The sequence below is a fragment of the Chiloscyllium plagiosum genome, chromosome 5, assembly GCF_004010195.1.
Source record: "Chiloscyllium plagiosum isolate BGI_BamShark_2017 chromosome 5, ASM401019v2, whole genome shotgun sequence".
Lineage (NCBI taxonomy): Eukaryota > Metazoa > Chordata > Chondrichthyes > Orectolobiformes > Hemiscylliidae > Chiloscyllium > Chiloscyllium plagiosum.
This window is the reverse complement of record NC_057714.1, coordinates 42,143,610-42,168,530: the sequence shown is the minus strand read 5'-3', so window position 1 is coordinate 42,168,530 and position 24,921 is coordinate 42,143,610. Positions and strand designations below refer to the sequence as shown.

Below are 24,921 nucleotides of genomic sequence, written 5' to 3'. Positions count from 1 at the left end.
GCACACTCTCTCATGGACGTGATAGATTGGGGGCATTCTTCTTTCTGGCCAGATACGCCAAATATCTCCCTGGTTCATCACCATACTCGAATAACCTCTGTTTCACAAAGGAGATTTCCCTCTTTGCTGTTTAGTGAGTGCAACATTCAGAGCAACCCTGAGGGCTGTAATCCGCTGCAACTTCGTTACAGACGGTCTGTCAAAGTATGCTGTCTCAGTTGCCTTCAGCTGGGCCCCAAGCAAACGCTGCTGCTCTCCCCTCTGCCACTTCCGGGTCACCAAATAAGAAATAATAAAACCCCTTGCCTAGGCCTTGGCAATGTCCTAGAGCACTGATGAATTACTGGCCGTACCCGAATTAATGTCCAAAACATTTTAAATTCCCGTGAGAAATACTCAGTAAACTTGCTATCCTTCAGGAGAAAAGGATCCATGCGCCAATGCCACGAGCCTGTCACATTACCACCGGCCTTGACCTCCATGTACACTGCCGCATGATCAGAAATGGCTATGTTCCCAATTCTACAGGACAACACCAAATTCAAAAAGGCTGATGGAGCAAAAACCATGTCAATCCTAGTATAACACTTGTGTGGGTTAGAGAAAAAGGTGAAGTCCATACCCTCAGAATGAAGACATCTCCACACATCCACCAACCCCAGCTCCCTGCTCAGGTCCACCATTTGCCTGGATTGCACGGATATATGCGCAAAACCCCTAGTCATTTTGTCTAGTCTGGGGTCCATAAGACGATTTTAGTCTTCCCTTATAATCACATGACATGCCCAAAGGGCCATCAACCTGAAAAGTGCATCGGTTAAAAAACTTGAGAGCCGGTGCCGAGGAGCAACATACATTCATGATCCCATACTCCTCTCCATGTATTAAAGCTTTAAGGGTCATAAACCACCCATAGTTGTCCTTAATTTGGTCTAACAGCTGAAATGGGAGATTCTTTTGGATGGGTATAGCAACTCCTCTGCTTTTAGAATTAAAGGATGAGAAAAACAGCTGGCTGAACCCTCTCTGCTGTAACTTTAAGTGTTCCTTATTGGTTAGATGTGTTTCCTGCAGCAAGGCTACATCGACCCATTCGTTCTTTTCTAAGGCTTGAAGGTATCTTTTTTCTCTTAACGGTGAATGACTCCACTTAACATTCCAAGTGCACCATTTAAATGAACTTTTAGCCGTAGCTGTCCGAAACAGCCCGTGACCCCCAGGAGAAGGAACCCCACTCATAATGCACCGAGTGAAAACAGTAAACAGTTCGTGTAAACTTGAGAATACAACAACAAAAACTACCAAATCAAAACTTCTAACAACTACTTCTACAATGCATCAACATACAAAACGAATAAGAGGAGACTTTCCCCCTTTCCCACAGGAGCACTTACTACCCATTAACCCCTCATGGCTCCTTCTAGCTGAAGCCGCAACCCAAACCCAGGCAAAACAAAGTAAAAAAAAAATTACATGCATCTTATAACAAGAGAATTGAAAGTGGGTACCCAGCCTGTCCCATCCATACTTTGACCATAGGCAATCCTGGTAAAACCATCCACCCCCAACATATCCCATACCAAGAGAGAAAAATGAAAAGGGAATGATAGAAAAACAAGGATAATGGGAGGGGAGAAAGAAGGGAGAAGAATCATAGAGTCATAGAGTTGTACAACACGGAAAAAACCCTTCGGTCCAACTCGTCCATGCCGACCAGATATCCCAACCCAATCTAGCCTCACCTGTCAGCACCTGGCCCATATACCTCCTAAAGCCTTTCTATTCATATACCCATCCAGATCCCTTTTAAATGTTGCAATTGTACTAATCTCCACCACTTCCTCTGGCATTTCATTCCATACACTCTGCATGAAAAAGTTGCCCCTTAGGTCTCTTTTATATCTTTCCCCTCTCACCCTAAACCTATGCCCTCTAGTTCTGGACTCTCCCTCCCCAGGGAAAAGCCTTTGTCTATTTATCCAATCCATGCCCCTCATGATTTTATAAACCTCTGTAAGGTCACCCTTCAGCCTCCGACGCTCCAGGGAAAACGGCCCTAGTCTATTCAATCTCTCCCTGTAGCTCAACTCGGCCAACCCTGGTTACATCCTTGTAAATCTTTTCTGAACCTTTCAAGTTTCCCAACATCATTCCAATAGGAAGGAGACCAAAATCGCACGCAATATTCCAAAAGTGGCCTAACCAATGTCCTGTACAGCTGCAACATGACCTCCCAACTCCTGTACTCAGTACTTTGATCAATAAAGGAAAGCATACCAAACACCTTCTTCACTATCTTATCTACCTGCGACTCCACTTTCAAGGAGCTATGAACCTGCACTCTAAGGTCTCTTTGTTCAGCAACACTCCCCAGGACCTTACCATTGTGTATAAGTCCAACCAATTCTGAATCCAGACAGCCAAATCTCCCTATATCCCATACCTTCTGACTTTATGAATGAGTCTACCATTGGGAACCTTATCAAATGCCTTGCTGAAGTCCTTATACACCACATGCACTGCCTGACCTTCATTGACCTGTCTTGTCACCTCCTCAAAGAACTCAAGATTTGCAAGGCATGACCTGCCCCTCACAAAGCCATGCAGACTGCTTTTAATCATGCTATGCTTTTCCAAATAGTCATAAATCCTTTCCCTCAGAATTTTTTCCAAAATCTTGCTGACCACAGACGTAAGACTGACTGGTCTGTAAATGCCGGGTATTTCCCTATTCCCCTTCTTGAAAAGAGGAACAACATTCACTTCCCTCCAATCCTCTGGTACGATTCCCGTGGAGAGTGAAGAAGCAAAGATCGTCGCCAGCGATCTTTCTCCCTTCCCGGAACAACCTAGGAAAAATCTGGTCTGGCCTGAGGACTTATCAATCTTAATGTTTGCCAAAATTTCCAGCACATCAACTTCATCAATTTTGATCTGTTCAAGCCTGTCTCTCAGCTCTCCAAAGTTCTCATTCATAACAAGGTCCCTTTCCTTAGTGAAACCTGAAGCAAAAAACTCATTTAGGGCTTCCCCTGTCTGCTCAGACTGCACGCACAAGTTCGATATGCTATCCCTGACCGGTCGTACCTTCTCCCTGATCATTCTCTTATTCCTCATGTATGAGTAAAATGCTTTTGGTTGTCCCTAATCTTTCCTGCCAAGCCTTTTTCATGCCTTCTCCTGGCTCTCCTCAGTCCATTTCTGAGCTCCTTTCTAGTAAGCCTGTAATCCTCTAAAGCTGTCCTATATCCTTTCTTCCTCCACCTTATGTAAGCTGCCGCCTTCTTCTTGGTGAGAAGCTCCTCTGTTCTCGTCATCCAAGGCTCCTTAACCTTACCCCTTCTTGCTTGTCTCAGAGGAACAAATTTGTGCATCACTCGCAACAACTGCTCCTTAAACAGTCTCCACATGTCTATTGAGCCCTTTCTGTGGAACAATTGCTCCATATTTGTACTTCCCAACTCCTGTCTGATAGCATCATAATTTCCTTTTCCCCAATTAAATATCTTCCTTTGGTAACTGCTCCTTTCCCTCTCCAAGGCTATGGTAAATGTAAGGCAGTTGTGGTCACTGTCACCAAAGTGTTCTCCTACCACGAGATCTGACACCTGTCCTGGCTCATTGTCGAGCACCAAATCCAAAATGGCCTCTCCCCTAGTCGGCCTGTCCACATACTGAGTAAGGAAACCCTCCTGAACACCTGACAAAAATGGCTCCATCCAAACCATCTGTACAAAGGAGGTTCCAGTCGATATTGGGAAAGTTGAAGTCACCCATAACAACAATCCTAGTACATCTGCATTTTTCCAAAATCTGCCAGCCTATGAGTTCTTCAATCTCCCTATTGCTATTATGGGGTCTGTAGAAAACCCCCAATGAGATGGCTGCTCCCTTGCTGTTCCTAACTTCCACACAAGATAAACCTTCCTCAACAACCTTTGTTTCTATAGCTGTGATGCACTCTCTGATTAGCAATGCTATGCCCCCTCCTCTTTTTCCACCCTCCCTGTTCTTTTTGACTGTTCTGAACCCTGGAACATCTAGCAACCATTCCTGCCCCTGTGAAACCCACATCTCCGTTATGGCCACAATATCATTGTCCCAAGTACTGATCCATGCTCTCTTCTGACACTCCTTGCATTAAAGCAGACACACTTTAATCAATCCCTTTGTTCCATCACATGAATAACCTTCCCGATAGATTCATTACATCCTGTCACGTCCCCATATCTAACTACCCTCCTCTCAGATATGTAGCTCTGGTTCCACCTCCCTGCCAAACTAGTTTAAATCCTCCTGAACCACACAAGCAAATCTCCCACTGAGGACATTTTTGCCCCTCCAATTCAGGTGCAACCCGTCCTTCGTGTACAGATCCCACCTTCCCCACAAGGCATCCCAACAGTCTAAATATCTGAAGCCCTCCCTCCTGCACCAACTGCGCAGCCACGTGTTAAGCTGCACTTGCTGCCTGTTTCTCACCTTACTATCTCGTGGCACTGGTAGCAAACCTGAGAACACTACTCGTCCTGCTCTTCAGTTTCCAACCTAGCTCTCTGTGTAGTCACTCTTCAGATCCTCAATTCCTTTCCTGGCTATACCATTGGTGCCAATATGTACCACGATTTCTGGCTGCTCTCCCTCCCCCTTCAGAATCCTATAAATACGATCGGCGACATCCCGGATCCTGGCACTGGGGAGGCAACATACCTTCCAGGAGTTCCGTTCGTGACCACAAAATCTCCTGTCAATCCGTCTAACTATTGAGTCCCCTACCACTAGCGCTTTTCTATTCTCCCCCTTTCCCTTCTGAGCCTCAGTGCCAGAGACCTGACAACTATGACTTTCCCCAGTAGGCTGTCCCCACCAGCAGTATCCAAAATGGTATACTTATTGCTGAGGGGAACAGCACAGGCAATCCCTGCTCTCTCTGTTGGTTCCTTTTCCTCCCCCTTACTGTAACGCAGCTGTCCTTATCCTGTGTCTGAGAAGTGACCATCTCCCTGTACATCCTCTCAATTTCTCCCTCAGCCTCCCGGATGATCCGCAGTTCATCCAGCTCTAGCTCCAGTTCCCTAAGTTGGTTTTCGAGGGGCTGGAGTTGGGTGCACTTCCAGCAGATGTGGTTGGCAGAGACATGTCGTGTCTCTCACCTGCCACATTCTGCAGGAGGAACATGCAACTGCCTTATTAGCCATACCGTGCTAATGTGAAAGCCCAGATAGGACTAAACTAGGAAGAGAAGAAGGAAAAAAGAGAAAACCTGAAAACTTACTGATTTTGCAGACCCTTAGTAAGGTTAGAGGAGGTGGGTGGGTGGAGGCCTTATGGTGTAGGGTCTCTGGTTTAGTTCTCACCCACTTAAAAACTTCCCGGCAGTCCTCGTTTCTCTCCACCCTCCCTCCTCGCCGCTCTGTTCAAAATATTGTCTGTGGTTAATTAGAAAGATTAAAGATAGTAACAAACTTAAGGAAAACGCTTTTAATTGGACAAAGATAGGGACTGACTAAGATATTGAATAGATGTAACCAGGCCAGGCACTATGTGACGGACAGAAGGCTTCATCCCCAGATGCGGAAAAGATGTTCTACTTGGCCAGAGGAGAATTTTACTGTTGATGTGAGGATGAGGAGATCTCTGTGGACAACCAATGCAGGGAGCTTTATTGTGCTGTGCTTTTGTGTTCACTTGCACTCAGTATGTTAGGTCTAGTGTTTTTATGACTGTCCAACCTGGTGAAGTCGCATCCATGTGAGAGATGGACAGCCTATTCAGACATCCCAAGGATGAAAGATATTGTAATGGTCAATGGTTAAGCTCTTCTTTCACATTCTATCAATTTCTTGACTGCCGATCACATTAGATGCAAGAATCCATGAAATGTGCTGCTAATGACTGCAGTTTAAGCGTTACAGTTTAATGTGGATAGCATTGAGGCTACATGAATTCTGTAACAGTTGTGGTAGAGCTTGACTTGCTAACATTTTCCATGCTCGCACCCACGTTATGAGTGAGAGTGTGGAATTAATGATGATTCCACACGTCTCTCGGGGGAAGGTTTCATGCAATTATTGAAAAATTTAAAAGAAAAACATCAAGCTAATTTAGCAAGTTACACTTGAGTAAAGTTTTTTTTGTAAGAAAGAATGAGCAGAATTTGATAATGCTTGGAACCACACAGCAATGTTTAATCCCAGTTTTACAGATATTGTGAAAACTTTGTTTTTCCAAATTGGACAATAAAGTTTCTGCAAAGCCTCTGAATATGATAGAATGGTAATTACTGGGATATTCCACTTAGAATAAATGAATAATGACAGGGAAAAAGTGGTACAACTACGAATGGCAATGAAATTGACTCACCTTGGATGTAGTTAAATGGAGTGTATCAAATGAAAGGAAGGTATAATCATTGGCAACTTTCTCATGGAGATAATGGTGCCCTTACCTCTGAAATTTTCTTGTGAACAAAGTTGCACTGAATTATTTATCCTTGACCAGCAACTTTGGCACCAAGTGGGGAGGATACACGTGCAACTCCCCACCCCCAAAAAAATAATTCATCTCTCAAAAAGATCACCTGAATAACAAGATTGTGTGGCATAATCTTGCTACCATGATCTAGGTGTGTAGAAGTTATTGATACATCTGAGGTAACTGATATGCGGAAATGCATGATGAAATTGCACTGAAGAAAATATCTCAGACATGTACACAGGAACCTCGATTATTGGAACGAGATGGGTGAGCACTATTTCATTCAGATAATTGATTATTCGGTTAATTGATTTCCTCTGGGGTTCAGAGTTTTCTGTGAATATTAAGTATTCAAATATCAGATTATCCGAAGGAGATCCCAAGGTCCCGATAGAAACATGACATCAAAGAGCTGTTTCAACCCTGATTGCGTCTTTTGTTTACAGGTACAATGTTCAGGAGACGAGGCGGCAGCACATTGCGAGTGAACCCTGCCCGCCCCCACCCCGCCCCACAACCCCGTCTGCCCCCACCCCGGCCCATGTTCCACCCGCACCCCAAACTCCATTTGCTCCCACCCACCCCCCCCAATCCTATCCACTCCAGATCCCATCCATCCCAGACCCCATCCGCTCCCACCCCAACTCCCCCTCGCCGGGGCAGCCGGAGTGTACACCAACAGTCAGACTGCTGCTGCCTTTGTGGGGCAAGTCTCCACATAGCGCACATACACAACTTTCAACTTCAACATTTTGATAGGTTCCACCTCTGCCCTGTACAAGGCAATGTTAGAGAGATTATGTGGGAATATGGGGGTTCAGAGTATACCCCTGTGTAGAACTCCAGGGAAAGTGTGCAGGAAGAGAGAGAGCGCGCGGGAGGTCAGTAATTTAAAGACGGTGCCTGCACTGTCAAGGACTGTTCTCGGCAGCAGTGAGCCGGGTTCGTTTTTAATCATTGTACCTGTAAACAAAAGACGCGTTCAGGGTTGAAACAGCTCTTTGATGTCATGTTTCTATCGGAACCTTGGGATTTCCTTCAGATAATCCGATATTTGAATACTTGATATTCAGATAATTGAGGTTCTTCTGTACACCTATTTAAGGAAATTGTTATTATAGCCTGAAGTGTGTGAAAATTTATATTAATTGAAAAAGCATTGACACATAGTCTATTGAGAAACTGACAATTAAAGTGGTACTTGTGAAAGGGATAAGAAATAATGTGAAAATGATTTTGGGTTAGGACAGTTGAGGTCTAAGGAGGAAAGCACTTGATTAGACAAAGCCGCGAGCCAGAAATAGGTGAAGGGAGAGTTGGAGAACTTTTAAGTCCACAGATAATGTTGCTGTAATTGAATGTGCTAAGGATGATCCAAAATCCTCGAAGGATGACAGCATAGTTTACTTGCAGAGAGAGGGAGAAATCTAACAACTTGATTTAGCTTCATAAAGAGTGCAAGAGAGACTGTGGTCAACAGCTTTCCAAACAATGTGGAAAAAGGGAAAAGCAGGACAATAAAAAGGTGAGTGGACTTGCATAAAAGGCACCGGCAGCTGGAGATAAAAAGCAATGGCGCTGAAGCGCTTCAATCTGGTTCTATTTGTCACAGCTGAAGGAAGTGTTGCCCAAACAGTAATTAGTGGCCATTTCCTCCATGTCTCTTTGAACTGACCAGTTGATTTGAATCAGGAAACATTATTACAGCTGAAGAGTACAATTTATAATTTGTTGGAAAAGATCAACAGGTCTGGCAGCATCTGTGGAGAGAAATCAGAGTTAACGGAGTTCTGAGGAAGGGTCTCACTCCAAGGGACTTGAAAGGCATGGTAATCCAGAATTTAGCTTTGGAGGAGCTTCAGCCAGTAGGTCTGAGATTTGTAATCCCAATGTGGACAAGGGTGCAGACTTTGGGCAGAATGAATGAACTGACTGTTGTACTGTGGGCCTGTATTCATGCCACACAAATGCCCGGCAATGACCATCTCCAGTGAGAGACAATTTAACCACCATCTCTTGACATTCAGTGGCATTATCATCACTGTATCCCCCACAATCGATCTGATTGAAGTATTTAAGTTCTAAATGTCCCAGGCTGCTAAGTGAATTCCTGAATGGCTGAAATGTTGCATGAGATAGTCCATGACAGGCATGATGATGTAATGCTGATTGGTTAGGAGATACCCACTTGCATGGATAAAGTCCATATGAATGGAGGAGCCAAGGAGCAGGCGGGGATGTTGTGGTGAAGACAGAACATCCAAAGAAGCAAATGGCAAATTGGGAATTTTCTCTGGTTAGTTTTGTGGGAAGGAAAATAAATTTGAGAGCTACAGAGAAGTAGTTTTGCTAATAATGACATGCAATTGCATAGAGAAAAATGCAATTGTTGCTCAGTGGCAAGACCTTGTACTCGCAACTTCACTCCTAATGGGTAAATTGTAGCATGTTTTCTCTATATCGAGAATCTGATTTTTTTTTTCATTTTTGCTGTATTTTCCCAATGTTGAGGAGCAACCTTGAGGAGGAGCTCAAGGACCTACTTCTTGTTTAAATGTTTGTGTCCTATGGAAATTAATAATCCATAGATTTATGGCAACTGTGAGAACCCTCACTGATTTTTTTTATAATTCTTATTCATTTATAAATTTTGGTTTTGGAACTGGGAACTCTGGGCTAAACATGACTTTTGGACTTGGGTAACAGCTTGTGTTAAAAGGAGAAGAGAGAAAACAAGCTTTTGTTTATTTGTGAGGTCCGGCCTGGAAGTTAATTGCAGATATCGTTCTTGATCAAAAGATTCTGGAGAAGCTTCATCACAGGGAAAAGAATTACAAAAAGATAGCAGATGTTGGCTATTCATGAGGTCAGTACCTGGGAGCTGGCAGCAGGTCTGGAAAAAACTGATGGCAGATGTTAAATGGTAACTAGGACCTTGTGGAGGAGACAATCAGTCTGTCAGGGAGTGGTCTGAGTTGGAATTGAGTTTTGAACTGTTTTTGCTGTGGAAAATAAAAGGAATCTAGCTGTTGATGTTACAGCATTAAGACTGTCTACCTAACCTGTCTTGAAAGTTCAGAAAATAAAACTAAGTTATAAGCATTACTGCCTTTATCTGAGTGGACTGAAAAAATTATCTTTCTTGACATCTTCAGAAAATCAACTTAGAAGCCATCATCTATGCTTGTGGGAACACAGTGTGAAAACCACAGCAATGTGACCAGTTTCGTTGTTTTATTTATTCATTAATGGTGTTTGGTTGCTGTTTATTTGTCTTTTGTTTTCAGTTCAATTCACACAAAGGTTTTTGGGTTTAAAGGTCAAGTCACCATGGTCTTACCAGACCGTAAGGCTGTCCTCTCTTTAGAGGGAGACACTAATCATTGTTTAACCTGAGGATCACCACACCTCAAACTAGGGGAGAGGTTGAGGAGATGTGTCCTTCATGAACTTATGTTGGTCTGGAAATTGAACTCATGCCATTGGCTTTTCTCTATATTGCAAACCAGTTCTTGAGCCCACTGTGCTAAATCAGTCCTCATATTTGGATTTATTGCATTGACTAATAAGATTACTTTGTTGTTAACCTTTATTCTGCTAAATTATTATATTGTTAATAAATTGCTAAGTCTTTTGTTGAAGATGCAAACTGACTTCTGGAATTGAGTATTCACAGAATCTGGGATTGATTATTCAAATGTCTAGATAAGAATCATTAAGGTCAATTTTGAGGGTCTTTGCAGGTTTTAATTTTACTTTGTTGCGTATACAGAGGTAGAAAGATGATTGGGTTTGGCTGTCTGTTTCTGTATATAACCAATACGTAGATTTTTCTTATTCAGTGCTTTCTACTTCAATGTAGTATAAATGTTCAAATATAAAAATAAGCCTGACTATCAAGGATCTCTGTGAATATAGTTGAAGATAATTCAAGATGAATTTTTAAAATTTCATTTTTCTGGAACGCAAGGAATTTGGTCAGTGCATGATTCACATTGATTTTATGTGCCGAATTTGAACCCAATGTGCATGTATGTGAAGCCGTTCCATTATAAAATGAAATAATGCCAGTTTAGAAGTAAAATATATTTTCTCATTATACTTTTTTGAAATTACATATTTTATATTGAATGCACAATTTGAATATGTCCACTTTAGAAGTTCAGTGCTCAGTTTTCTAATATGCCACTGTTCAGTTATTTTACATGATAATAGAAAATAAATAGAGAATGACTTTTTCTGCAGGTTCCTGATTGGACGAGAGAAACCTGGCCAGAGCAGTGAAGTTGCTCAGCTGATCAGCCAAACTCTGGAGCAAGAACGACATCAACGAGAACTGCTGGAACAGCACTATGCTCAATATGATGCTGATGATGATGAGGTAACATCATTCAATTGAAACAATTCTGTATCTCACTCATGAAGATTTCTAACTTTCCCCAGAGAATAATATTTCAGTGCATTGCTTTTGAGTATTAGAACCAGAATGTGAGGTTGCAAATACACTTCCCTCACAGGCAGTTGGAGCTTTATTTTTTACGCAGGTGTGGCCTGAACCCAGGAAAATTGCCTAAGTTGTTTATATTTTGCATACTATCTAGTTACATTATTGGGTGAAAATTAAATAATCACAGGCACAAAATGATTGAAAAGAGGCTGAATTAGAATAATTTTGCCATCACACCTGGACAGTTTTTCTTAGATTCAAACAATAAAGCTTTAAAGAATTGACTGTTAGATGAATTGGTGTACCTAGTTTCTTTTGTCTCATGGGCTTCCATTGTTGAAATTTTTTGGTAACTTTCTCTATTCTTTTGAAATTCACATCTTAATTCTATTCTATATCCAGTAAGTTTGTTTAATATGGTAAATATAAAAAACATTTTGGGGAATTGCTTAATTGATGTCTCCACTAATAAGTTATCTTTCAAGACTGCTTCCAATGCAGTTTAACATCATTAAGCTTCATTCAGCTATGGTGGGAATTGTCAGACTGTAGCTTGATATGTCAATTTGGTATTAAACAGCTAAAGGCATTTTGCATGAACAAATGGGTTTAAGTGTGTCATCGCCACAGTCTTGAGCATTAGGTGGCCTGCTGTTGACATTTCGTAAATGAAAAGCATTGTTTTTACTGTTCCAGAGTTATCTCATTTAGATAACTTTATTTAAAGTTCATTCATCTGTCTGTTTGTGTGCAAACAATTCCAGGAACTCAACTATACATTGTCAGTTTGTGCACTTAATTTCTCCAATTTAAGTAAAACCAATTGGTAGAACATAGAAAAGCACAGCACAGAACAGGCTCTTTGGTCCACTATGTTTGCTGAGGTTTAATCCTAATGTAAAATATAGTAACTTAACCTACGCACCCCTCAACTCACTGCTATCCATGTGCATGTCTAGCAGTCGCTTAAATGTTCCCAGTGACTCTGCTTCCACCACCACAGCTGGCATTCACAACTCTCTGCGTAAAGAACCTACCTCTGATATCTTCCTCCTAATATCTTCAAACTATGACTTCTTGTGCCAGTCGATCCCGCCCTGGGGAAAAGTCTCTGGCTATTGACTCTATCTATTCTACTCATTATTTTGTACACCTCAATCAGGTAATGTAGCTTTAAATGACAATAGAAATGTAACTATGAAGTGTGAAGTTACAAGTGAGTTTAACCAATTATTTCATCAAATGTTTGCATCATACCACATCTATCATTGGCCAATATAGAGTCATTGCAAAATGTAGTCACTTCCCCATCAAGGATAATGTCTGCTTAGATTACTTATAACAATTCAGCACTAATATTCTTTTAAACACGTTATTCATTGATGAAATAACCCTTGGGCCTTAACTTATACTAGTCGGTTTCTTGGGTGGCACAGTGGCTCAATGGTTAGCACTGTTGCTGCACAATGCCAGTGACACTGGCTTTATTCTAGTCTAGGGTGGCTGTCTTTGTGAAGTTGTCACATTCTCCCTGTGTCTGCGAAGGTTTCGCCAAATGCTTGGGTTTCCTTCCATAGTCCAAAGATGTGCAGGTTAGGTGATTTGACTGTGTTAAATTGTCCATCATGTCCAAGGATGTGCAGGCCAGGTAGATTAGCCATGAGTAAATGCAGAGTTATGGAGATAGGGTAGCAGCTTGGTCTGTGTGGGCTGCGGTTTGGAGGGTCAGTGAAGACTTGATGAGCTAAGGGGCCTCTTTCCACACTATAGAGATTCTCCAATTTAATTCTAGAATTTGATTTGCTTATTGCTTATCTTTACAGATTACTGGGTAAATAGTAAAGCAGACTAGACATTTAAATTAAATCAGTGATCACAAATAGATGGCCAGATCCATCAAATCAAAATTCCATTGGATACAAGTATTTATAAATGTAGCATTTATTTGAGGCTTTGTGACTTAAAGCTACCTAATGTCATAGAAATTTGAAATTGAGCAAAGCATTTGCGAAACTTGGATGGTTGTTTTAGCATTCTTGTTCATGTTGTAGTGATTGTCTTCAATTTTTACAATTCTAATGTGGTTAAGTGAGAAATTCTTCTGTACCCTCTTCAAAGCTTTAAAACCATTTTGAAAGTGCATGCTCAAACTTGAAGGAAATAATCTAATTGTGGCTGATATGATATGTGTAGATTTAGCAGTTTACTTTTTGATAATTTTACAAAATTTTCATTAAAAATTGCATTGATTCTTAAAATATTCCTTGCCCCTTACAAAAAAGCAGAAAGCAGAATTTCTGGGAATAGTTGTTAATTTAAATAAATATTATAAGAGCCAAAGTTTAAATTTAACTGCTTGAAAATTTGCAAAATCCAATCTATTTTTCATTGAGGTTTCAAATTATTGCCTACGGGGTTGGACTTAATGCCACCATAATACTGCATTGCTTCTGATATCATGGCTTCTTTAGACACTAAGGCCAGAATCTTCAGCCCTCTTTTGAGTGAGAATTATCTCTGTTGAATGGAGAAGTGAGACTCTGTCCTTGGGGTAACTGGGATTTTTTCAGACGAGCTGCCGAGCATCGATTTGAGAGATCCTACTGAATGGTAGAGCTGCCATGTCAAAAACCACTCACTGGGGAAAAAGAATCACATAAATTGATTTGGGGCTTATTTTTGACGTGTGTAAATCTTACACGTCCTCATGCAAAATAAATATTCTGGAATATCCCTCCTATCAATAGAATACTGGGTATCTGGCCCTAATAGATATACGTTAGAGCTAACATTCAAAAGGGTGGCATGATATCTCAATGATTGGCATTGCTGCTTTGCAGCACCAGGAACCTGCATTTGATTCCACTGTCTGTGTGGAGTTTGCACGTTCGCCCTATGTCTACATGGATTTCTTCTGGGTGCTCTGGTTTCCTCCCACATACGTGCAGGTTAGGTGGATTGGCCATGCTAAATTGTCCGTCGTGTTCAGAGATGTGCAGGCTAGATGGATTAACCATGCGAAATGCAGGGCTACGGGGATAGCATAAGGGTCTGGGTCTGGTTGGGATGCTGTTTGGAGTGTCGGTGAAAATTTGATATCCTGAATGGCCTCTTTTCGCACTGTAGCAATTCCACAAATTAATTTAATTCTAGATTTTGAGTTGCTCATCACTTACCTTGACAGTTTACTGGGTAAGTAGTAATACAGGCTAGACAGTTAAATGATAATAAATAGGTGATCAGATCCATCAAATAAAAAATCAGTTGGGTAAATGTAGCATTTCTTTGAATCTCTGTGACTTAAATGATAGGAATTTGAAATTCAACAATGCATTTTAGAAACTTGGACAACTGTTTTAGCATACTTGTTCGTGTTCTGGTGATAGTCTTCCATTTTAATGCTTATAACGTGGTTAAGTGAGAAATTCTTCTGTATCCTCTTCAAAGCGTTAAAACCATTTTTAAAGTTAATGCTCGAATTTGAAGGGAATACACAAATTGGGGATAATATAGTGCTTTGTGTAGATTTAGCAGTTTACTTTTGATAATTTTTTGCAGAATTATCATTAAAATTGCATTGATTCTTAAAATAATCCTTTGGAGTTTGCACATTCTCTCTGTCGAACATAGAACATTACAGTGCAGTCCGGACCCTTCAGCCCTCGATGTTGAGCCGACCTGTGAAACCAACCTGAAGCCCATCTCACCACCTCTATTCCATTTTCATCCATATGTCTATCCAATGACCATTTAAATGTCCTTAAAGTTGGCAAGTCTACTGCTGTTGCCGGCAGGCCCTTCGACGTTCCTACTACTCTCTGAGTAAAGAATCTACCTCTGACATCTGTCCTATATCTATCACCGCTCAATTTAAAGCTACGTCCCCTCGTGCTAGCCATTACCATCTGAGGTAAACGGCTCTCACTGTCCACCATATTTAACCTTCTGATTATCTTATGTCTCAATTAAGTCACGTCTCAACCTTCTCTCTAATGAAAACAGCCTCAAGTCCCTCAGCCTTTCCTCGTAAGACCTTCCCTCCCTATCAGGCAACATCCTAGTAAATCTTCCATGAACCCTTTCCAAAGCTTCTACATCCTTCCTATAATGTGGTGACCAGAAATGTACGCAATACTCTAAGTGCAAGCACACTTGGAGTACAAAAAGAGTTTTGTACAGCTGCAGCATGACCTCCTGGCTCCAAAACTCAATCCCTCTACTCATAAAAGCTAACACAAGGTGTGCGTTCTTAACAATCCTATCAACCTGAGTGGCAACTTTCAAAGATCTCTCTGTTCATCTACACTACCAAGAATTTTACCATTCGCCCAGTACTCTTTATTCCTGTTACTCCTTCCAAAGTGAAACACCTCACACTTTTACACATTAAACCCCATTTACCATCTCTCAGCCCAGCTGTGCAGTTTATCTGTGTCCCTTTGTAACCCACAATATCCTTTAGCACTATCCACAACTCTATTGACCTTCGTGTCATCCACAAATTTACTTACCCATCTTTCTACGCCCTCATCCAGGTCACTTATAAAAATGACAGCAGTGGTCCCAAAACATATCCTTGCGGTACACCACTAGTAACTTTTTTTTGCACTACAAAATATGTTACTGTGTCTGTGTAGGTTTCCTCTGGGTGCTCCAATTTCCTCCTACTGTTCAAAGAGATGCAGCTTAGATAGATTGGCCATTGCTAAATTGCTCTAATGTGTGCAGGGATGTATAGTTAAAAACCCTGGTAAATTCAGGGTTACGGGGATAAGGTTGAGGGCTAGGTTTGGGTGGGATTTTTTCAGAGGGTCAGTGCAGAGTTGATGGGCCAAACAGTCTCTTTCTGCACTGTAAGGATTCTGTGAATAGAAATAATAGGAACAATATTGGATCCAGGGAATGAAAAAATATATCGTGGGAGGATGATAAAAATATGATGGAATATATCTCCAAGCAAATTTCTAGGCCCACCTTTCTCAGATCAGCTAAAGTAACTTTGGGATCCAGATAGTAAATCTTGAAATCAGACAATATAAAGGAAGAGTTGAATACTACTTCTTATAACAAAAGAAAGCAAATGGAGATATGTCATATTTTGTAAAAGTTGATTAAAAAAATCAACAAGGAATAGATGGACAGTTTTAAAATGTATGTATATAATTTCATAAAGAGTTATGAAGAAGACTCATGAGATATGTGAATATAGTAAAGCAGCAATAACAGAATCATGGATTAGATACTTACATTCAAGAAGCCAATGTATTTGGAAAAGATGGGCAAGGCATAAAAGGAGCTGGATTGACAGTACTGTTCAAGGAAAACTACCTTGACTGGTATGATCTCAGTCCAACCAAGAAGGTGGGAATGCTAGTGAATGAGTAGGCCACGTGGAACATGTGACTGTGACGGAAATTTGGGTAAGAGTGATCACTACATTGGTTAAGTCATGGAAAAGAGCAAAGAACTTTATAAAGTCAAACTAATAAATTAAAAGTGGGTAAGTAAGGATAAAATGGTATCAGAAACTGATCAGAATAATATTATTAGGATAATGGGTAGTCTTAAATAAGTTATGTTACATTTACAGACTAGATATATTCCAACAACTGTGAAAGGTGGATATGAGCAAATTAACAAATATGGTGAAACAACAAGAAAGGTTGTATGATTTATGTCAGATGAATTCTTCAATTGAGACCCTGGCCAAATATAAGTTAAGAAAATAAAGAGGAAAGTAAGACAAGCAAAGAGAGAACAGGTGAATAGAATGGCAGTTAACATAAAAGGCAACCTAAAAGTAAACAGTAAGTGGTAGTAAGAAATGAATTGAGGTCTGTTCTGAACAATAAGCTTAGAATTATAAGCAAGGCAAACATTTAAGGTGTATATGCAGTTCCTGTGGCTGCAAATGGGTTCACAGGTCGATTTTATGCAAATCAGAACACAATGTAATATAGCCATTGGTAAGTACGGGAAACATTCACAAATGAGGAAGCCCCTGTACAATATACCTATGTTTACTAAAGAAATTAATGCTGACAAAATATTGCAAGAAACAGAGATGGCTTTGTATTGGCCCACCAGCATTGGGAACAAGGCCACCATCATTAATTGAACAGAGAACCAGTTCCAACCAGTTTCTGATTCTTAAGTCACATATGGACATGGTTAACAGAAGCAGTCTCATCTCAAATCCATGAGTCACAGAGTCGTTGCAGCATTGGGAGAAGATTAAATATGAGGATAAACTAGCCAGTAATGTAAAGGAAGACTGAGTGTTTTTTTAAGATCTATAAAGATCAAGAGAGGCAAAAGTGGACATTTGGGCTGCTGGAAAATGAACCTGAAGAGAAAGAAGTGTGGAATAAGGAAATAGCTGAAGAACTAAATAATTACTATATGTCAGTCTTCACTGGTGGAAGACAAGAGTAATATCCCAAAAATTCAAGAGAGTTAGGGGGCAGCACAGAATATGGTGGCCATCAAGAAGGTATGAGAAAAATTGGTCTGAAGGTGGTTAAATTACCTGGACAAGTTGGACTACACCCCAGAGTACTAAGGGAGATAGCTGAAGAGATAGTGAAAGCATTAATGGTGATCTTTCAGGAATCGCTAGAGTCAGGCATGGTTCCACAGAACTGTAATATTTCTAATGTGACATCCCTCTTTAAAAAGAGAGTAAGGCAAAAGATGGAAAATTAGAGACTGATTAGCGTAACCTCAGTTGTGGTAAGATCCTAGAATCCATTGTGAAGGATGAGATTTCTGAATACTTGGAAGTATATAGTTAAATAGGGCAAAGTCAGCATGGTTTCATCAAGGGGAGGTCATGCCTGAAAAATCTTCAGGAATTCTTTGAGGAGGTGGACACCCTTACCTGTGGGAAAACCGCTTGAATGTAGGCAATCGCATAGCCTCATGCAGGACACATGCTGACCAGAGGGACTCTAGGTCAGCCCACAGCAAAACCCCAAAACAAAACTGAGCAGACAAATGACTAAAAGGTCCTTCAGAATCTGGGCAGGCAAACCATTGTAGTTGCTGCCAGTATGCAGACGCAAGAAAGCAAAGGAGGCTGACAAAGCCTGAATTGTGTAAGAAAACTCCCAGGCCAGTACCCAGGAAAGTGCATACCCTGGAAAGTCCACCTATACGTGGCTTGAAATTACTTAGCAGCATCCAAATCAGAACCAATCAAAATAAATGTCTGATTAAATGGTCACCTGGTTCTAATGGAGGTCAATACTAGCACAGCTGTTTCAGTAATTGCAGAACCATTCTTTAACAAGATTCATTCTGGACTCCAGCTCTTAAGTTTGAACAAGACCGTGGCCGGACTGAGAACCTATGCCAGAGAGCCATTACAGATTAAGGGTACAACCTTGGTTCCAGTCTCCTATGAGATGCGGTTGGCGCAGTTACCACTGATTGTAGTCAAAGGCTTGGGCCCAAGCTTGATAGAGCAGAATTGGTTGAGAAAGATTCACCTTGATTGGCTCAACAGTTTTCAATTAGAAAATGGCTGCCTGAGTGAAGTCCTCATTAAATATTTGGAAATTTCTCAGTCCCTAGACCTTTTTATCAAAGGAGCTAAGGCCATCTTACATATTGACCAGGTGGCAATTCCGTGCATCTGCAAGGCCTGTCCAGTGCCATTTGCCTAATGTGCAAAAGAAGAGGCAGAAATCAGGAGGCTGAAAAGCAAAGGAATCATCAAATTGGTACAGTTCGTGGACTGTGCAACACTGATCTTATCAATTGTGAAGTCTGATGGGTTGGTTCGCATTTGTGGGGATTTTAAGCAAACAGTAAATCACTTTTTTGCAGTTGGATAAATACCAATTCCCTCTCACAGAGGAATTCTACGCAAAACTGGCATGAGCCATGCCTACCTACAATGGCGATAAGATGAGGAGTTGCATAACTATGTCCCAATTAATACCAATAAGGGTTTGTACCAATATACAAGACTGTCATTTGTGGTGTCATTAGCCTGTGCTCTTTTCCAGCAGATGATGGAAAACATTTTACAAGGTTCACCCCAGATTACCATTTATCTGCATGACATACTAATAACAGGGAAGGCCAATAAAGAGCACTTGGAAAACTTGGACATAGTGCTTAAAAGTTTCTCCCAGGCAGGCATACACCCTCTAAAGGAAAATATAAGCGTTCCAGACATCAAGTGACCTACTTGAGCTACAGAATTGACAGGTCAGTTTACAACAGTTGGAAGATAAAGTGAGGGTGATCAAAGGTGCCCTGGCTGCCACATTCGTACTGGAGCTTAGGTCTTTAGGTGAATAATTATAGGAAATCCATATGTAACCTGGCCTCCATCTTGGCACTTTATATCTGCTATTGACAAAGGGTCAGCTTTGGAAATGGTCAAGTAGTCAAGCGGTAGCCTTTAGAGGAAGTGAAAAAACAGCTGTCATGTCTATGGTATTGTCGCACTATGATCCCAAGTGAGATATGGTGCTGACATGCGATGCTTCCCCATATGGTATCGAGGTAATTTGGCTCACCAGTGGCTCAATGGAGAGCAAAACCGGATAGACGTCCCAGATTTTGGCTGATGCCGAACACAAATACGCCCAGATAGAGAAGGAAGGTTTGACGGCTATCTTTGGTGTGAGAAAATTGCAGCAATAACTTTACAGATGTAAATTTATAATAGTAACGGATTACAAACGCTTGCTAGGCCTACTTAAAGAAGACACAGCTGTGTCATCCAGAGCTTCTGCTCTAATTCAGCGGTGGGCCCTTATTCTCAGTGCGTACGGTTACAAGTTGGAACACCATCCCGGAGGCTAAGTGGCAAATGCAGCTGCCTTGAGCTGCCTTCCACTGGCAGATACAGCACCATTCTGGTTTTAAACATTCTGGACACCTTTCCACTTACTTCTAACAATATATGACTGTGGACAGAAAAAGATCCCATCCTGGCAAAATAAAATAGTTTTGTGATGGGTGAGACAAAAAGGCCATCACAACCAGAATTTAAATGTTTCTGGACCTGGTGAGACCAGATCACCGTAGAGGATAGCATATAACTATGAGGAACAACAGTGATTGTCCAAAGTAAAGATCACTTCCAGATACTGGCTGAACTACAGCAGGGTCATCCAGGGGTTTCCAAAACAAAAATGTTGGCAAGAGGTTATGTCTGATGGCCAGATTGGTTGCCGACATAGCTGTGTTGGTGGGGCAGTGCCCAGAGTGCCACCAAAGACAAAAGTTCCTGCCAGCAGCGCCCCCACATACCTGGGAATGGTCAGGTAAACCCTGGACTCGGTTACATGTTGAATAGGCCAGTCCTTTCATGGGCTCAATGTTATTGGTCGTTGTGGATGCCCATTCAAAGTGGTTTGACATGCATAGAGTTCATTCGGCAGACACAGGGATGACGGTTGCAAGTCTGTCTAAGTATTGGTCATGATCAATGGGACGTTGTCATTTACCAGAAGGGATTTTGTGTATTTCCTAAAGCCAAATGATATTCAGCATGTTCAGAGAGCTCCATACCATATATTGGCTAATGGTCTGATGGAAAGAGCAATCCAAACGTTGAAGGCAGACTTAAAGAAACAATTTACAGCTTCACTCGATACCTGGTTCCTGTTTGATTATTGGACCATCCCTCACTCAAGAACAGGGCTGGCTCCAGCAGAGCTGGGGAGAAGACTTCACACCAGGTTAAACCTGATATTCCCGGACCTGGGGGCCAGGGTGGGGTGGGAAGATGGAAACAGCAGCAGGAACGCCAATGCCAGCCACATATCTTCTCTAAATGGGAGAGACAGTTTACTTCAGGGGACAAAGTTTGGTGTTATAACCACAGAAATGGCCCTGCATGAGTATGCAATGAGGGAAGGTCCAGTGATATTTAAAGTTCGAGGAGGTGAGGTGGCCAGAACAAACATGTGGATCACTTGAAAGCTGCTACCTCTCCAATGGGGGCAGGAGCTAAACATACCTGGCCCCTCAGAAAGGTTGTCAGAAACCATGGGTATTTCCCATCCATCTAGCATCCAAGAAACCTCAGAATCCGTGATTGATAGAACCTTGATACCATTTGCGCCTGGAAAAAAGGCAGAAACTCTCCCAAGATGCTCCAGGGCTCAAGAGATGGGCTAGAGTCCAGTACACATCATCTGTGTCCAAGTCAGAGTCAAAGAACTGGACCTGGGGTGAAAACATCCCAACAGAAGGTCAAAGATAAAGAACAGGCCTACGTTCCAGGATTTAATGGCAGAAGGATGTAGTGATTGGAAGGAGGGCCAGGTAAATCTCATTGACTATAAGATGCTTGATTAGGTTTGTTGACATGGATCAATCAGGGAGCCCTGGCTGACAGATATAAGCAGCAGATTCAGACAGTCTGCTCACTCTGGGGAATGACTCAGAGCAAGCTAGGTGGAGTCCATGTACTGTGCAAGTGTTAATAAAAGGTGACTGGGTTTTAGATTGCCTGCCTCCTTGGAGTTATTTCAACCACTTGGATGTGGATTTGGAGTCATTTGTTAGCCAAATCAGTAAGAATGGCATTTCCTTCCTTTAAAGGACAATCATGAACCAGATGGGTTTTTTCGAATAATTCACAATGAATTTATGGTTATCATTCAACTCTTTATTCCAGGTTTTTGTTGAACTCAAATTCTGCTATCTCCTGTTGCAGGGATTGAAGCAGGTCGTCAGAATGTTACCTGAGTCTCTGGATTAACAGTCCACTGATAATACCACTAGGCCATTGTCCTCCTCAAGGAAGGAATAAAATAACAAATAGTAGAGAAGCTGCCATATCCCAGTAGGTTTGTGGGTTTATTTCCGTGAGACATTGGAGTAAAAGTAGGCCATCATGAGATCAAGACTGATCTGATGATCTTAAATTCTGCGATCCTGCCTTGACCTCATTACTCTTAGATTATTTTTATCAGTAAAAAAATTAACTCTGCATTGAATATACTTGACGACCCAGCCTGTATAACCTTCCGCAGTAAGGAATTCCACATATTCACTACTCTCTGAGAAGAAATTTCTCCTCATCTCTTTTAAGTGGGCAGTTGTTCCCACTGGTTCCAGACTGTCCCACAAGTGTCTTAAGAGTTACAGAGTCGTACATCATGGAAACAGACCCTTCGGTCCAACTAGTCCACATCAACCATGTTCCGAAACTAAACTAGTCCCATTTGCATGCATTTGACTCATATGCCTCCAAATGTTTCTATTCATGTACTTATCCAAATATTTTTTAAATGTTGCAACTATACCTGCATCCACCACTTCCTCTGGCAATTTATTCCACGTACAAACCACTCTGTGTAAAAACGTTGCCCCTCTCCTGAAAAATATGCCCCCAGTTTTGAACTCACCCACCCTCGGGGGAAAAAAAACTTTGTTTTTCACCTTATCAGAATATGCTAGGGGAACGTAAAAAGGAAATTAGGAAAGTAAAAAGGGGACATGTGACAGGTAAATTAAAGGAAAATCCAAAATTATTTTCCAAATACTTTTAAGGGTAAAAGAATAACTAGTGAAATAATGAATTGGAGATGCTGGTGTTGGACTGGGGTGTACAAAGTTAAAAATCACACAACACCAGGTTATAGTCCAACAGGTTTAATTGGAAGCACTAGCTTTCAGAGCGCCGCTCCTTCATCAGATGGTTGTGGAGGACACAATTGTAAGGCACAGAATTAATAGCAAAAGTTTACAGTGTGATGTAACTGAAATTGTACATTGAAAAATACCTTGATTGTTTGTTGAGTCTTTAGTGAAATAATGGGCCCATTAAGGACCAGAGGGGTAATTTGTACATGGAGGCAGAGGACATAGGTAGGATTCTAAATGAATACTTCATGTTAATGCTAACTCAAGAGAGGGACAATGTGAGTATAGAAATCACTGAGAAAGGCTGTGATAAATTTTAAGAAATTAGCATAAGCAGAGGTTCTGAGTAGACTGGCAGGCTTAAAAATAAATAAATAGCCAGGGCTAGATGAAATGTATTCCAGGATGTTGAATTAGGCAAGGAAGGAAATAGGGGCAGTGGCAATAATTTTCGATTCCTCTTTGATCACAGGAGAGATATGAAAGGACTGTAGGGCCAGCCAATGTGGTGCCATTATTCAAGAAGGGTGTAAGGCATAAACCAGAAAACTACAGGACTGTCTGACTGACTTCAGTGGTTGGGAAACATTTGGAAGCAATTCTGAAGGACAGAATTAATTGGTACTTGGAGAGACAGTCAGCATAACTTTGTTAAGGGAAAGTCATGTCTGACCAACTTCATTGACTTTTTTGAAGAGGAGACCTGGTGTGTAGATGAGGGCGATGCATGTGACGTAGTCTTCTGGACTTTAGCAAGGTCCCATGTGGGAGACTGTTAGTGAGATGTCTCCATGACATCCAAGGAGTGCTGGAGAAACTCAGCAGGTTTGGCAACATCTGTAAAGAGAAAAGGAGTTAATATTTAAAGTCTCGTGATCCTTCTTCAGAACTTAAAGCAACTAGAAAAACTTTTAGTTTTAGCAATGGGTCACTGGACTTGAAATATTAACTCCTTTTCGCTTTACAGATGCTGCCAGATCTGCAGAATTTCTCCAGCACTTTCTATTTTTATTAATACAGAGCTGAACTTCAGAGGTGAAATTGACTGCCCTTGATGTCAAGATCTGAAGTTGAGATTTTGATTGATGACTGCTCAATGATAACACCGTTCATGATTCTTCAGATACTGAAGCAGTCTGTGTCCATATACAGCATGATGTTAACAACATCCATGCTTGGACTGCTGTATTCTGCAGTAGGAAGACCTTTAATCAGCAGTATTCTGAAACACAAGTGCCAGGTAATGACTCTCCAACAAGAGAATTTCCTTCACATTTAATTATATTTGCATTGCTGAAACTCCAGTAGCAACATCCTATAGAACTCCATTGTCCAGAAATTTAACTGCATCAGCTATGTAACTACTGTGGCCGCAGAGGCTCAGAATTCTGCAGCAAATAACTTACCACCTAACTTCCAAACATTTGTCCACCATTTATAAGGGTCAAATCAAGAGTGAGATGGAGTACTGTCCATATGCTTGGGTGAATGCAACTCCAACAAAACTGAAGAATCTCAACACAATCCTGGGCAAGTTAGCCTGCTGGTTAGAGTGGTGCTGGAAAAGCATAGCAGGTCAGGCAGCATCCAAGGAGCAGGAAAATCAATGATATTCCTGATGAAGGGCTCCTGCCCGAAACGTCGATTTTCCTGCTCCTTGGATGCTGCGTGACCTGCTGTGCTTTTGCAGCTCCACTCTAATCTCCAGCATCTGCAGTCCTCACTTTCGTCTTCTCTGCTTGATTGGCAACCCATGAACCCTCTTGAAGATTTATTCGCTCCACATTTAATAGATATTGGCAGCATCTCATGATTGCACAGCAACAACTCTCCAAGGGTCTTTTGAAACCTCCCAAATCTGTGATCTGTACCACTGAGAAGGACAAGTCAGCAGATACATAGTTACGCCACCACCTGCAAGTTCTCCTACAAACCACAAACCATTGACACTTGGAACTGTATAGCCATTCCCACACTGTTGATGGGCCAATACTTTGTCACTGTCTTCCTAACTGCACTTTGAAGATGGCAGCTCACTACAGTCATCTTAAGAATAGTTGTGGATAAATGCCTTCATAAATTCATAAGATATAGGAGCAGAATTAGGCCATTCGATCCATCGACTCTGGCCTGCCATTTGATCATGGCTGATATGATCCTCAGTCCCATTTTCCAGCCTTCTCTCCATATCCCTTCAAGCCATTTCGAATTAAAATCCTGTCTAACTCCTCCTTAAATTTACTCACTGTCCCAGCATCCACCACACTTGGGGGTAGTGAATTCCACAGATTCACAACTCTGTGGAAGAAATAGGTTCTCAACTCTGTTTTAAATTTGCTACCTCTTATCCTAAGACAATGACTTCTTTCCGAGTATCAAGG

General features: G+C 41.4%; 1 protein-coding gene across 14 annotated transcripts in view; it reads left to right on the top strand.

Moving 5' to 3' along the window:
- The window catches only part of ppp1r9a (protein phosphatase 1, regulatory subunit 9A), a 360,369-nt gene that overhangs the window by 152,577 nt on the left and 182,871 nt on the right, over positions 1-24,921 (top strand). For all 14 annotated transcript variants that reach the window (XR_006311675.1, XR_006311674.1, XR_006311676.1 and 11 more), the window contains exon 5: positions 10,723-10,858. Coding sequence is in view for 11 of the 14 variants with exons in the window: in XM_043689927.1 (XP_043545862.1) it covers positions 10,723-10,858 (136 nt within the window). In the remaining 3 variants the exon portion in view is untranslated. The remainder of the gene's footprint in view (positions 1-10,722; positions 10,859-24,921) is intronic.